Consider the following 15,753-nt stretch of genomic DNA (forward strand, 5'->3'; position numbering starts at 1 on the left):
TTTTGGTCCCATTACGACCATCGGTTTTCATAAATAACGATTTATATTCGTTGAAGGTGCGATTGAAAACATGACAACCATACTCAAAGGTCCCCTAGGTCCCAAAATTACATTTACCCAAGTTTGATGATCACTTTTACAACTTTCTCATGAACTGCAACTGAATCAAACACATAGATAATTTAAAAAATAAAGGTTTGTAGAGATAAATTTTTTTTAAAAACATAATGTATTTTTTGACACTTTAATCGATGCTATTGAGACCCACAAAACACCTACTCCCCTATTTCGCATCGCTTTTGGCCCTCTTCCATCCAGCATCCCTCACTCTCTCTCCCCTTCAGACATTGCAACCACCTCCCCCCCACTTCTTATGTCAAAGGCACTGCGGCGGGTAGCAAGGAGAAAGCCAAGACACTCTTCTAAGAAGCTACATTTCAAGTTCTAGGTATGGATCTTCCTATTTTCCCTTCTCCTTTCAAAGCTTGTTCTGTGGGGTTTTTCATGTTTTCTACACGCAATAGGGAAGAGGGGAAAGGGTAGAGGTATAGGGAAGAGATGGACTTGGGATAGAAAATGAAATTCCCTCCCTCTCCCCTTCCAAGCTCTTTTCTTTCCCTCACTCCCTTTTCCTCTCTCCCCTTTCCTCCCTCTTTCCCATTCCTCTCTCCCCTTTCCTCCCCTCTCTCCCCTTTCCTCCCCTCTCTCCCTTTTCTTTCCCTCTCTCCCCTTTCCTCCCTCTTTCCCCTTCCTCTCTTCCCCTTTCTTCTCTCTCCCCTTTCCTCCCTTTCCTCTCTTTCTCTATGTCTCCTCTTTCCTTCTCTATCCTCTTTCCTCCCTTACCCCCCCCTTCCTTCTCTCTTCCCTTTCCTGCCTTACCTCTTATGTTGAATTATGTGTTTAGGCTTTTGTTACAAGAGAGAACCACCTCATAGCCGGCACTTTACATTTTGAGGTAAGTCCCTCTGTCTCTCATCTCTCTTGCATGAATTTGATCTTTCAAATTGGCCACTTGCAATGCCTTAAGTGTTAGCAAGTGAGTGGGCATAGGACCCCACCCTTTCTCCCCACCCCCCTCTTCTATTTTCGCCTCAATTTCTTTATGCTTTAAGCTCATGCTCTTCATGCATAAGCGTAAGCTTCTTGCATATGCATAAGCCTTATTCTTATGCATGAAGCTTACGCTCATGCGTAAGCTTTATGCACAAGCATAGGCAGCGTAAGCTTTATGCACAAGCATAAGCTTTATGCCCTTCCTCTCTTCTCCATTGTTTTCATTACATATCTTCTGGGGGGTGAGGTTTTCTAGGGAACACAATGTTGAAGTGGACGGAGCCCCATTGTGCTCCCTGGAAACCTCACCCTATGAGAAATTATGCTTGATGAAATCTTCATGCATTCTAAATTTTAAATAAAATCTCTTCTCTTTTCTCATTTTCCTTCTCCTTTCTCTCTCTCTCATTCTAAATAAACTCTATGCACAAGCATAAGCTTTATGCCCTACCTCTCTTCTCCATTGTTTTCATTACATATTTTTTGGGGGGTGAGGTTTTCTAGGGAACACAATGTTGAAGTGGACGGGGCCTTCACCATTGTGCTCCTTGGAATCCTCACCCTGCCAGAAAACATGCTTGTTGAAATCTTCTTGCATTCTAAATTTTAAATAAAATCTCTTCTCTTTTCTAATTTTCCGTCATTTTAAATAAACTCTATGCACAAGCATAAGCTTTACGCCCTTCCTCTCTTCTCCATTGTTTTCATTACATATTTTCTGGGGGGTGAGGTTTTTGAGGGAATACAATGTTGAAGTGGATGGAGCCTTCACCGTGCTCCTTGGAATCCTCACCCTGCCAGAAAACATGCCTGTTGAAATCTTCATGCATTCTAAATTTTAAATAAAATCTCTCTTTTCTCATTTTCCTTCTCCTTTCTCTCTCTCTCTCATTCTAAATAAACTCTCTTCTACCCCCGTGAAGGATGGCAAGTGGAGGATATAGTGGAGGTGGTAGAGACAAACCCTCTGATGATACTACCACTTATAGTAGTACGGAGAAGGTGCGTAAGCTACTCATGCATCTTGATCCAGAGGAGAGGAATAGAATTCTTTGTGAGTTTAAAGAGGAGAGGTAGCGAGTCCATCGGCCTCTTTTGAGATCTCCCAAGGCACCACTAAGGGAGGACCTCGGGAGAGAGAGAGAGAGAGAGAGAGAGAGAGAGAGAGAGAGAGAGAGAGAGAGAGAGAGAGAGAGAGAGAGAGGCGTCCACGCAGACACTCAGGCTCTGGTATGGTGAGTGCCGCAAGGGGTTCTTAAGAGGACTCCCAAACATCCACCAACCTCCCCTATTCAATTAATAGGGAGTATGAAATAATTATGGATGAGAAAGGTCAGTGGGTAATTTACCGCATGCATGGCCTTTGCTAATCTGAATTCAAGAGGGTGGTCATGGATTTTTGAAAGCAGCCCAAAAAAAAAGATTTTATTTTGAAGTCAGTGAGGAAGGAGTTCCCAGTGCCTAGTGAGAACCTGGAATTTGAATCTAGGTGGGTGTTGAATAGGCTGCCGTACTGAAAGCGCAGAAAGACCAAATATGTAGAAAAGCAAAGGCAGAGGAGTCGAAGCTTGCATGGGTCCGTGACGATGATTGGAAGATTGTAAAGAAAGAACTCAAGACTCCATGGAAGTACGAGTAGCAGAAGCAGGCGGCCGCTACAAGGAAGAGTAAAGTGGGCCAATCCCACATGGGCTTGGGCGGGAAGAGTCGATTTTATCATTTTTTTGTAAGTACCTATTGTTTTCCTTCTTTTTACATGTAATTTGGGAATGCTTGGGGTAAATCATGAAATTAACATGCATGCTTATAATGTTAGGAAATGAAAATGGGCAGACAATGCACGAGGGAGGAGTACTCGTATGTGTACGACAACGGTATACAAGCCTTGTTCGACTTACTTAAAGCGAGTGGGGAATTTGTCCCCTTTTTGAATGTAAGCACTTATTAAACCCATTTTTCTTCAAATGCTCAAATTGAACAACTATTGGATATACTAACCTCTGACACATGTGCTTCTTGAACAGGATGATGGAAATGAGTTCTTGCAATAAGCTCACCAAGAGGATGCCGAAGCTGGAGAGGCAAGAGGAGAAGGGGTCGATGGCAAGGAGGGTGGGAGCAATGATGAGGACAGTAGCAGTGACTAGGCTAGAGTAGTCGGATATAGAAAAATTACAAGAGAATATAATTTTGTGCTCATGAAAACATAAGATTTTGTACTCAATTTTGAAAGAGAATATAGAAACTTTTATACTCAAACTAAATGTAAACATATAAAATGGCCAATACACTGTAATACACACCGTTTATAGAAGGCTGATTAGGGCTAAATAAGCTCTAATCTGCCCTTAAAAAATGTTGCCCCAAATCTACAGCGTCGATATTTTCGTCAATACAGCTTTAGGTTTCCATACCAGCATTGATATTTTTGTCCATATTAGCATCGAAAACAAGTTCCTAGAGTCAATATTTCAGTCTATATTAACGTTGAAAAGTGATTTATTGATGGGTATAGCAACGCTTAATACGCGCCTTTGCCAAAATGATAGTACGTTGGTGCCATGCAAAGAGAGAACATGAGGCAAGAATGCCTAGAGCATATCGAATTATGGTGTGATGGAAACATTTTTCCAAAATGTCTACTCAAGAACTCTACTCCTCCACTTTCAAATCCTACAACATTGCTAAAGTTTGTGGGTGATGGAAATAAAGGTATGCATGGATACATCACAGCTCACTCTAAAGTTGAACAAATGTTTAAGCATCTCTATGAGCAAGAGGCAAACAAAAAAATGCAGTAGATAGCCGAAACATTTAGATTGAAAGATGAACTACACAATGAAATTGAAGAGCATACAAAGATGAAAAAGAAGTTGCAGAGAGCAAGATCAAAAACAACCCCATTGGGGGGGTAGGCTTATAAAAAGAAAACTTCGCAACCTTGTAGAATTGAAAGCTAGAAGTGGAGGGTGCAAGTGACATGTTCAAGAAGCAAGTTAAGTAGCTTTTCCTGTTTGGAATGTAGCTAGGTTCAATCTTTTTCCGTGGATGGAAATCAAGAAAAGCTCTTATGTGCATGTGCTATTTGTCAAAAAATTTTGGAGCCTCAAAAGGAGAATGTTGATTTGAACGCTCCTCCAGTGAAGCAAATGAATGGTCTATTTTCAACTACTATTGTGATATTGTGAAAGAGATGATGAGGAAAAGAAGTTAAATCATCAAACGCCACGTTGTGCATCAGCTTATGGAAAGCAACAATGTTCATGTGAACTTAATCCAAGAGGCTCTTGATGAGAGTGGAGTTAGCAGGAAAGGTTACTCTTCTATTTTCAAAGCAGTATAATCAACTTTAAAAGATCCATTACAACCATTTGGCTCCATTTTCGACGCTTTTTATGATGCAAAGTACATTAATTTTGTATTATAAAAAAACTCCTAAGCGTCAATATTAGCCTCCATATTAACATCAACATGAAAATGTCGATATTATAGTTGAAAACTACTAAATGAATATGAAGATGGTGCTTCCATCTCTTGTTGACTTGTTTTGTAGTATTGTAATTGGACACTGCCATTTTGGGAGCAATGTTTTTCCATTTCTTCACAATCTCATTACCTTTTCATAAAGCAAAGAGTTGATGATGGCGGCAGTAAGCTTTGAAAATTTTCATATGGCTATGGCGAGATTAGTTATAGTGTCCTAATAGAGGAGCTAAATGGATCACGGTGGTGGCTGCAAAATGATTGAGAGAAAGACATGGCTTGTAGGAGCATTCAATGCAAAAGCTCGTGGAATACTACGTGTTGAATATAAAATAATATCTTTATTCTTCTATCCTCGGACATGTTTACAGTACTTGTGTATATTTTATTGAGTATTTTATTATTTTTGGATGTTTCGAATAAAAAAAAAATGAAGAAATCATGAATTTCTCTTAGGGCCCCAAAATGAGCTCCCTTTTTTCCTAATAATTGTGCTATGCTCGCATTACCTTCCTTCATACTTTGCCTCATCTTTGGATGTATTTGGTGCTTCTTCACCATATAGATCAATTTTGAGTTGGATTGATCTCTCCCTCTCTCTCTCTCTCTCTCCACCACCCCCCCCCCCCCCCCCCCCAAAAAAAAAAAAATCTAGCCTAGCTATTTGTGTGGTTGCAGTGTAGATCTAGTATTTCATGTGCTCTCCTTTTGGTTGATGGGAGGTAATGCATGAAAAATAGTTCTAAAAACCTTAAAAGTTTTTTTTGAGAGAATAGTTTATAACCCAAGAAAAAGAGTGTGCAAGCGTGTCAAAAGCAATAAAAGTTCAACGCCGAAAACATTATACTCTAGGATCAAAGTACTTGGAAGTATTCTTCTTTGGGACATGAAAGGGCCAAACTTCAACACCGAAAACATTATACTATAGAAAAAAATTACTTTGGAAGTATTCTTCTTTGGGACCTCCAAGATGTGGAAGTATTCTTGTGTAACAATGTCAAAGGTGACCCGTTCCCAAGAGCAAAGCAAATGGCAAATACTATATAAGCAAAAAAGCAATGCCAATTGTTCACAAGACGATCTCGCTCACAAGAGCGTGCTAATTGTTGATAAGACCTGCATATCTCTGGCTTGGAGCTTGCTGATTTTGGGAAATTTGAACACAATTTTGCATCGAGTTGGTTGCAGTGATCACTTGTTGTGCTAATTGTTGATAAGAAGTGCATCTCTGTGGCTGGGAGCTTGCTGATTTTGGAAAATTTGAGCACATTTTGCATCGAATTGGTGCGGTAGCACCATGGGAAGAAGTCGCGTTCTCATCATCGGAGCCACAGGTTACCTGGGCAGACATCTCGTCCAAGCCAGCATCGATGCAGGCCATCCAACTTATGCTCTCATCCGCCCCTCCCAATCTTCCGACCCTCACAGATCCCAGCTCATTGAATCTTTCAAGCAATCTCATGTCCGCATTGTCGAGGTATCTCCCATCGTGGGTCTTCAAATTTTTGCTTCCTCGCTTACAATCTCGATTGTAGCTCATGATTTTGCTTCGTTGCAGGGTTCTCTTGACGATGACTTTACGCTTGCCTTGACGTTGAGGAGAGTTGACGTTGTCATATCCGTCGTGGGCACCGGACAGCTCCTAAAGCAGCTCCAGCTTGTCAAAGTCATCCAACAGGTCGGAACCATCAAGGTATTTGTTAAACCTTTCTCGTCCGTGTCTGCATTGCTTATCTTGCATATCATGAAAGTCGTACCTCGGAGAACTTGCACCTTGGCGTGCCGCGAGGAGTTGTGCGTGCACGCTAGCTTCTTATCTTTTTAATGGGACCTTCTTCCTTATCCTGGCAATGAACCAGGCTGTCAGGTACTTATTGTCGGGCTGTGGGTCAGACTTTGCAATCAGGCGCTTCTTAGTGTATGCTCTTTGGATTCGTGGTGCTATACTCTTCAGCCTCCAGCATTCTTCTTATAAGAGGGGGCTGTGTCAACTTTCTAGCCCTTTGCCTCCATATGTCTATCATTTGGAGAGAAGTTGCTTGGTGTGGATTACGCAAACGACACAGGGACTGACTGTTTACAACTTACCGGGAATTTCCGAAATTTCAGAAAGCAATTACCACGTTCTTGGTATCTTTGGGTGATTCTTTTGATTCCCTGATTGGGAATCCGTTTTAGCATGTTAGTGGTAAAACAGTCCATTATTTGGGGTGTCGGGCTTGGGCGAAAGCTTTGCAATTTGGATCCTCTACTGGGAATCTCTGTTCGTGGTCAAACAGTTTGTTGGGCCGTCGGCTTGGTTTGGTATTCCTGCCGGGCTTAGGTTGAGCATCCATAAGAGGCTTCTTACTAGTAAACCACTGATCTTTCTTTAGCTGGTAGGTAGGATCGTTCGCAACTAAATCTGGTCCAATCATGATGGCATTCACGATACTAGAGCATGAGTTGCATGGCATACTTCGATTTTTACAGGTTGCACTGGGTGTTTTGGTATTGATAGATCCTGAGATGTAGAAGTGTAGTCGGTTTTCTAATGGGCCTTTACCAATCTTAGCTTGCGCTCCCCTATTTCGCCTTTCATAGCTAGTATTCTGTGAGCCTGGAGGACTATAGGACGATGTAGCGGGACTTTCACTTACGGTTCCTCTCTCTCACTATGACGAGGACTATCATCGTTTCCATGACGTCATTTTAGATAATCTGGGCATCCAGCTTGGTAGCACTGAGGTTGACCATAAGGTTCCCTCAGTATCCCCTTTGTGTACCTCTCTCTTCTCTTTTTCTGAGTAGCATGGCCTAATCTTTGATCTTCCATCAGTGATGCTGCACGACTTCTCTTGGATCCTGTCTTTTCCATTCTTGATCACCTGTTTGCTCAGATATGGATGGTGGTGGGTTACGGGTCACCTTTGGATTGTAGATCCTCGTTCTTATCACCATCCTTCTTGGAGAGTGGCTTTGGTGTTCAGCACAGGTTCAATGGGATCTTGGAGAGTGGATATGACCATTGCCTTCCTCTCCTTCCCCCTCCTTTTTTGAGTATGGGACAACTCTATGCTTAGAGCTGACATCCCACCCAATCACCCTGTTGGGAAGGAATTTCAGGATAGTCTCAAGTGTCTAGTTTTTTAATGGCTGCTTAACTACGGTGACCTTCCATTATGTCCCTGGTTATAAGTGATGGGCATGTAACCCAATTACTTGCTTTGCTATTTGGGTTTGTGTAGCCTTCATTGACCTTTTATTTTGCAAGATGAATTTTCTATATTTTTTCCTAACACTGGCGTGCTGTGTGTGCGGGTCCATGTGTGCAAACATGCACACGTCATTTGGTCTCATAAATCGATGTCAGAGCAACAGGACAATGGCAGATCCTCGCTCTCTTGGGCTCTTGTGTCTGCCTTGGTGTTTCTTTTGTTTGGGTTTGAAGTTATAGCTTTGTAAGCAGTGGGTTTATGCAAAAAATTCTGGAGTCAGCGTGTGCACCGATGACAGCATAAACAAAGCTTTGCTTACTAAGGTATTATTCTTTTTTTTTGGGGGGGGGGGGGGGGGGGGATATATTCTAGCCGTATTATGAAGGTATATGTCTACATCTGCACTTGAAGGATTGCCAGTCTTTTCATGCTAGCAAGTACTCAGGCTACCTTATTTGGCCTGTTCAGGTCACTCAAAGGGCTGCCCAGCAGCAACATCTTGCCACCCTTCTCACCCACCTCCTTTCCCTAGCTGCAGAAGGGGAAAGAGATTGTATGGTTCCAATGGATGTGTATAATTTTGTGTCCTATTTTTTGGCTGTCAACCTCCCAGCCATGCACTGATATAACTTATACCTTTAAAGACTGTGGCTATGGTACTGAGTTGTTCCTTGTCAAACTGAGCCAATTTACCCTTGTTTCAATAACTGGTCCTCGTACATATGGGCAAGGCTGTGCAAGACTGCCTTGGGAAGAAGTTTGAAGACTCTCTGCATTGTGCGTGCATTGTGCAGTAGAGGAGGGCCTTTGTTGATAGTCTGTGTGTGTGTCTGGAATACCGTGTAGCTCCAGGCTTTGCTTCTGCCCAAAGGTCAGGTTTAGCAGTCGCTTTTTAGACCTCTCAAACACTCTCCCTTCAGGGATAGTGAACAAAAATTACACTTGCATTGGAACTTTTAACATTCAATTTGAGATAATGAACTTTGATGAAAATTGCATTGTGCATTGGCTAGATTGTTATTCCAGAAGTATAACTTTTTTATGACAATTACCCTGCAGAGGTTTGTGCCTTCAGAATTTGGAGTGGACGTGGATAGGATCACCCCAGTTCCAGCTCTTCAAACTATGTTTGAGGGAAAAGTGCAAACAAGACGTGCAATAGAGGCTTCAGGCATTCCTTACACATATATATCTTCCAACTGCCTTGCTAATGGCTTCCTTGCATGTCTTCTCCAACCTGGTCACAGCTCCCCCCCAACAGACAGGGTGGTCATTTATGGCAATGGTGATGTCAAAGGTTTGCTGCTTCACTTTCCCTCTGCTGTATCTTCTATAGTGGGAAACATGTAGATTCTACATCCTTCTAGTCGAAGAACAAATGACGTCAGAAATTCTGTAACCTGTAGGAGCAGCTCAAGTTAGAGTCTGGATTGCATAAGCTCTTGTCTACAATTTAAAGTTTGCTCAAACGCTATGGCCCTTGTTCCAGATCAGCAAAGTGAATTGGTGGTTGTTGCCATTTATTTATTTTTACCTTTTACTTTTTTGGGAGGGGATCAGGTATTTATGTGGACGAAGTAGACGTAGCTACTTTCACTATCAAAGCTATAGATGACCCAAGGACATTGAACAAGACTTTGTATCTTAGACCACCTGGTAATGTACTTTCTCAGAATGAAATGGTCTCAATGTGGGAAGCAAAGATCTGTAGATCTATTGAGAAAGTGGCCCTGACGGAGGCAGAGATGCAAAGACGAATAGAAGGTGTGTCTTTATGCCATGTGCTTCTGATGTGAGATATTTTTGGGATAAGACTAGTCCGATGATTTGTCAGATGCTGCTGCATAACACATTATTTTGGCAGAGATTGATTCTGTTTACTTCATTTGTCTATCTCTGCAGAAGCACCATATCCAATCAGTGCTGTACTTGCACTTCTTTATATCATATGTTTCAAGGGTGACACTTCAAATTTTGAGATTGGTCCAAATGGCCTCGAAGCTTGCACTTTGTACCCAGAACTTAAGTACACCACAGCCAGCATGTATCTTGACCGCTTTCTATCGACAAATAGAGCTGAATGACTTAATACGCTACAGGAAGCAAACTCGGGCAACAAATGTGGAGAGGACAAGTTCCATTCCCGTGTCATCTGATAAGACTGCGAAGTATAAGTCCAGCAACAAGATCCATGGAGCACTAAGTGCTGATAGTGGCCAGGTCTACTGCACAAGCTGTTCCTGTTTGTCTACATCATTGTAATTTGAATGCAAATGAATCAGGAACTCATATAAAGCAACAGATGGCAAAGGGGAAATCAGGGAGGATCTAGGCTCGTTTCAGAAAAATTTCCAGAGAAGGAGAGATTAATTTTTATTGCATTCTTGTGAGATGGAGAAGGCAAATGGGGCTCTTAACGTGGACTAACTTCATAATGAACGTGGTTCATCCTTTTAAAGCAGAAATAGAGCTCAATCAATTTTATCTTACACCTAGCTGTAGTTTGAAGACGTCATCATGCATGAAGGGCAGTCCCATCTTTACTAATAGTGGGTTTATCAGGTCAGGCATTCGCCCATTTGCAAACATATAGCAGACATTCTTGAAATGGATGTCAAGCAGACAGTTCTGAAACGGATGCTACTTGCAAAGGGAGATTTCAGTGGACTAGGGACAGCTGCCCCAGCAATGTGAACAAATGTACTCCAGCATTGATGTGCAGGGGGGCATTGAGATTATTTGAAGGAAGTATTCTTGAAAGTTGAATACTTTGGCAGGTTGCTTGCAATTTTGCAACTATTCTTATAATGGGCATTGGATCCCAATGTATCACTTCTTTTCATTCTGCATCTTGAGAGGTGCCACCTTATTCATGGGTTGTGATATGTATATTAAAAATGTCAAGTGCTGATAGGCTTATCAAGTGTAGTGCTAAAGTTTACGTTTAAGCATGTCTTATTCATGCGGATATATGCTTTTGTTCAAAAAAATGGAGACTAAGTGTTTCCACACAATGATGAAGAGGCAAATATTATATCCAACACATGATGGAGGGACAACTCCATAGAGAGTGCACAACTGCTCTCCTCTTTATATAGTTGATGTCCTTTTTCATAAAGCATGCTCCTGTTCTCACATTAGAGCGTGGGTGGCCTCTCTCACTTTTGGCTGCATTCTCTCCTTTTCCTATTTTGCATACCTTTTATGTTCCACAAAGTTGTCCTCATCATGAAAAGATGACTCCATAGACACCGCACAATCACCCTCTTTGTTATATTGTTGATACCCTTTTTCACAAAGTATGGTCCTTTTCTCACATTGGGGCATGTGCGCCCTCTTTCTCACTTTTAGTTGCATTTTCTCATCTCTCTACTCATGATGATCACACTTTTATGCCTTTCATTCTTGCACAACTCTTTTCCTATTGTTAACTCTTTCTCCTTCATCTTCTTTCATCCTTACCTTGGGAAAGGTTTCTTAATATCTTTCCATTTTACCACTATTAAATAATTCATTAGTACATTGTTTCACTCTTGCACTTGTTATTTTATGCGCCCTTTTACTTGTGTCACCCTACAATGTCGCTGCCGTAACTCCAAAACACTCGCACAGTTTTTTCCTCAAGAAAAACTTCATGAGGATTGAACTCTTGCTTGTCGATATATACCCTTGGATGTTCCTCATTTTGTTGATGATGATTTTGTCAATCTTTTTTTTTACCAGATCTTTTTTTTTTCTTGTTGGTACATAATGCTTTCATTTATTGAGGTAGTAAGCATGGCGAGGAATGCCTCTACACAACCATGCAATGATGTGAAATATATTCTATAACACAAAAACTGCATTGGTGAGTGGTTCCTATGTATTTACAATTGGAATGAGTGAATAGTCAGTTCACATAAGTTGCCCAAGAGATGAGGCGTTTTGCTTCACTGAAAGGGTTGCAGCTTGAAGAAAAAGTTTGTGGAAAGAAAGGGTGTTGTGCAAGGGTGCAACACACTTACATGGAAAAGGATTTCCCCCTTAGCATATTCGAGGATACATTTTGCAAAGAGTTTTGATTAGCAACATTGTTCTTTGGCCAAAGAAGAAAATACCATGACCTATGGCATGCTCACTACCAACTACTTGTTAGGTGGAAATTAATGCATGAAGACAAGATTTGAAAAAAACAGAGAAAACACTTTCTTCAAAACAATGAAAATAATGGTGTCAAATGTCTTAACATTGACTTGGGTATCACTACAAACAGGTCAACTAGAAGGAAAGCAACTCAATGCAAAGGATGTTTGAGATGACACAAACATCAAACAATTACTAAATTCTAGAATAGGACACAAGGACTTTGACTAATATATCTTGAGATGCTAGCAAAAGTATCTATGCGACCTTAAATATTTCACAATCATCTCCTTGAATGAATGGGTGTGGTTACTAGACTTGACAAAGGAAAAATACAACAAAGCACTTAGATATTTGATTAGCAAACCACTCATTTAATGAAAAGGGACCCAAATGACATTTACACTTATAACTTCCCAAGCTATCTTCCTCATGGAATGCAAATACAAGCATACAATTCAACTTGAATCCACATGTTGTAGCATAGTACATCTATTCTTCACCAACACACAAAAAGAAAGCCACAATCAATATATATTTCAAAAACTACCAGGGATGCCTCACATCCTTCACGCAATTGACACAATGCATAAAACCTACAACAAACAAATCAAAGCACACAGGATGCATAGGCAACATCAGGCCTAAACGAAACATTAGCACTAAAGAAAGGAATGATAGTCAAAATGTGCACATGTAACATAGATATTCAAGATGGTCTTGTCAATGGTGTCTTTGAAACTGCAAGCACAAACAACTGACAACCAGTCATTTGGATTTTCTTCCCAAACGCCAACATAGGTTCTATGACATCATTACCATTACAATGAAGCAATAGCATTGACATGGACACAGATACATCAAACCGGAAAAGAATTTCAAATTGGCAAGAACTCACTAAACATGATTACGTGCAAACAATTTCCAATACAACCAGCCAATGTAGAAAAAATACTCATGCCATAAGGGCTAACAATGGTGACTATAGCTTTCTTCCCACATAACATTTGATCCCATGGACTCACATTCATAGCTCTTTCTCGAATCACATCCACAAATCAACTTTATTCTTGCTCAATAACCTTGAAAATAAACCTATAAAGTCAATACCAATGTTCTCAAAGAAATATCACACTTGCAAACAACAATAAAATGGCATAGAGCTTATAACCGCCACCTTTGGAAACTAAACGTTTGAAAATATCCATATCATTGGAATATACAAATCACCCAAAACAAACATCAGCAAGCTCATAACAATTCATTGGCCACATCAATATCGTTATCCAAAAAAGATGCATGCATCCAATGCCCTCATGAACATTCTTCGACAAAAAAATTGCTTTCTTGCACTCACCATCACAACCACAATTTACCAATCCATGCTTGAGCACATCTAGGCCAACATTATCTCAAAGACATCAATAGTCAGCTCTTAACACTTTTATCAGACCGACCACTCCATCACCTACATCCTCCGTCCCAAAAAATGATTGCTTCAATGCTTCTCTCCACCATCACTACAACCACCACTTCCTCCACTCCCAAGACCTTCCTTCACTTCCCCTTGGTAGGCCATGTGAAGCTTTTTTACCTTGTTTAATTTAAGTTCTAATATATTATTTAGATTTTAAACTAGAATTTTCCCTTATCTAGCATGTGTATAAGCTCCTTGATTTCTTGCCTAAAGCCTTGTACTCCTTTTTGTTTCCCTTTGTGGTTTGAGGTAAGCATTGTCCATTGTCCTTATTAAAGTATCAATTGCTTCTTGAGTTGAGTTACTTGCTCTTATCCAAGCACTCTTTATTTTTTTCATATGTATCTTGGAGATTGACTTTAGGTATTAGGTCCTATTTTCAGCTTTGATTTTGATTTTGTACTTTTTGAGCTTAGTTTAGTATAGTACTCAACAAAGGGCCTTAGTAAGCCCTTTGCCTCGGTGCATAGCGGCTTGTATGAGCATGTAGGCCCGTGAGGCCTCCCAAAGACTTGGTCTTTCTTTTGATATGGTTCTGGAAACTTTTGCATTTCAACATCTCTTTCTTGTTAGTATGTTTGTTGGCCAAGTGTTGTTATTATAGCTAGTGTTAATTTGTTGATTTGTCAATATCAAGTGTTGCACCTTGATCACTATCTGATAACCTTTAAAGTATATGAGCATTGTACATGTATAGCACACTAGTTTCTCTTGAATTTCCTCATGCAGCTTCTTGATAAAGCATTTGATGACTTGATCTCTCAATGTCATGTTTTGCACCTTGATAGTGTCCTAAAACCTTTTAAAGTATATGGGCACAATACATGGATAGTACAGTAGTTGCTCTTGAATTTCCTCATGTAGACCCTTAACAAATCATTTGACCATATATTGATTTGTCAATGTCAAGTTTTGCACCATGGTAGTATCCGTCCATAATTACATCCTAGGATTTTCTCAAGTTTGATGAATATTAGAAGAGAGGCTCAAGTTTGATGAATATGAGAAGCAAATCTCAAGAACTCAAAAGTGAAGTCAAATTGCACTTGCATAAATGGGTGGCTAGGGATCATGAACTCAAGTTCAGGAGATGTCCTTTTCTCCAAGTGCTACCTTGCACTCTAGTTTGTCCTTGACCTAATGGAGGACTATGTGGCGCATAAAATGTTCTTATGCCCATAAAAGATCTTGTCAGAGCTGCATACAAAATATTGCAATAAAGAAATAGGGCTATCGTAACTAGTCTGGAGCGTGGAAATGCCATGAAATGCCCTGTGGAACAACATTTAGAATTAGCCTTCCAAAAGTCTAACAAGCAAAAGACAAAAGATGTGGATTATTCCAAGATGTCCATGTAAGAAGGATCAGGGCTAGAGAATGTAAAATTTGCACTATTGTACAAAATGTGTATACCATCGTTTTAAAGGATGTGCACTTATCTTTGTAATCAGCACTCCATGAACCTTGTGTATACATCCAAGACATGCATTCAGGAAACCTTTCACCATACAAAGGAATAAGAGGGACAACCAAAAGAAAGAAGTATGCAGTTGTCTTTTCAACTACATCCTTCTTGATATAAGATTGTTTGATAAAGCATCAAGCTGTTCTAAGTACATCCAGCATTTCGTGAAACATCTCTACTATAAGATCTCTATTACACGTTGCAAAAAAATACTTAAATCTTCACGAACATCGTATATCTGAGGGATTTCTGACGTATCTGGAAGAGTGAAATTTTCAAATCTCCACTCGGACGATGCAGTGCTGAACTCTGGGGTGGCATGAAGGGTAGGAACAATCTCAACATGACATATTGCCAAGAATAAGGCCTAAGAATATGCACAAAGGGAATAGAAAATAAAGTGACATATGAGTAGTTTTTTCTCAAGAAAAAATTCATGAGGATTGAACTCTTGCTTGTCGATAGAGACCCTTGGATGTTCCTCATTTTGTTGATGATGATTTTGTCAAAATAAAAGGGGGCCACTTGGCAAGAAACTATGTGGGACACTTCTGAACAAAAGTATTAGTATAACGTTGCCTGCAAGGAGTGCTGACACACAATTGAGTAATTGTGAGGACTTGGCAATACATGATACATACTCAAAGAAAGCTTGCAACAAGCTGCGTGCATTGCATTGTCATTTGCTACTTGCAAGCTCGTCTAAACAATTCGCCTTTATAAATACCTACTTCCAATAAGATGGAATAAAGAGTAAAGCAATATTGCAGGCTCTAGCTGATCATGACACCGACGTGTTCTTTGAGTACATCAAGGAAAATGACTGTAGTGGTCACAGTGCCTTGAACAACATTTGCTTAGCTAAATACGCATCCTAATACAAGTCAGTTAAAGACAAGCAATAGAAACTAGCTAGCCCATGGATCATACGCTTTGTCCACTTCAATCAACACAAA

At 40.3% G+C, this 15,753-nt stretch overlaps 1 protein-coding gene across 3 annotated transcripts; it reads left to right on the forward strand.

The window, feature by feature from the left end:
- Positions 1-5,647: 5,647 nt before the first annotated feature.
- LOC147901399 (phenylcoumaran benzylic ether reductase IRL1-like) lies at positions 5,648-10,625 on the forward strand. 3 transcript variants are annotated; one of them, XR_015541182.1, is made up of 6 exons: positions 5,648-6,013; positions 6,095-6,229; positions 8,793-9,030; positions 9,294-9,497; positions 9,636-9,953; positions 10,296-10,625. XR_015541182.1 is itself a non-coding variant. In XM_087376090.1 (5 exons), exons 1-5 carry the CDS (start codon positions 5,834-5,836, stop codon positions 9,815-9,817), a joined length of 939 nt encoding a protein of 312 aa, XP_087232216.1. In that variant the 5' UTR covers positions 5,648-5,833; the 3' UTR covers positions 9,818-10,625. The 3 variants fall into 3 exon arrangements, 1 of the variants encoding a protein (XP_087232216.1); XR_015541183.1 differs by having other exon boundaries at positions 10,301-10,625; XM_087376090.1 differs by having other exon boundaries at positions 9,636-10,625.
- The last annotated feature ends 5,128 nt before the right edge of the window (positions 10,626-15,753 follow it).

This window comes from Dipteris shenzhenensis, chromosome 6, assembly GCF_047967505.1.
Source record: "Dipteris shenzhenensis isolate YYH24624 ecotype China chromosome 6, Dip_SZ_1.0, whole genome shotgun sequence".
NCBI classification, from domain to species: domain Eukaryota; kingdom Viridiplantae; phylum Streptophyta; class Polypodiopsida; order Gleicheniales; family Dipteridaceae; genus Dipteris; species Dipteris shenzhenensis.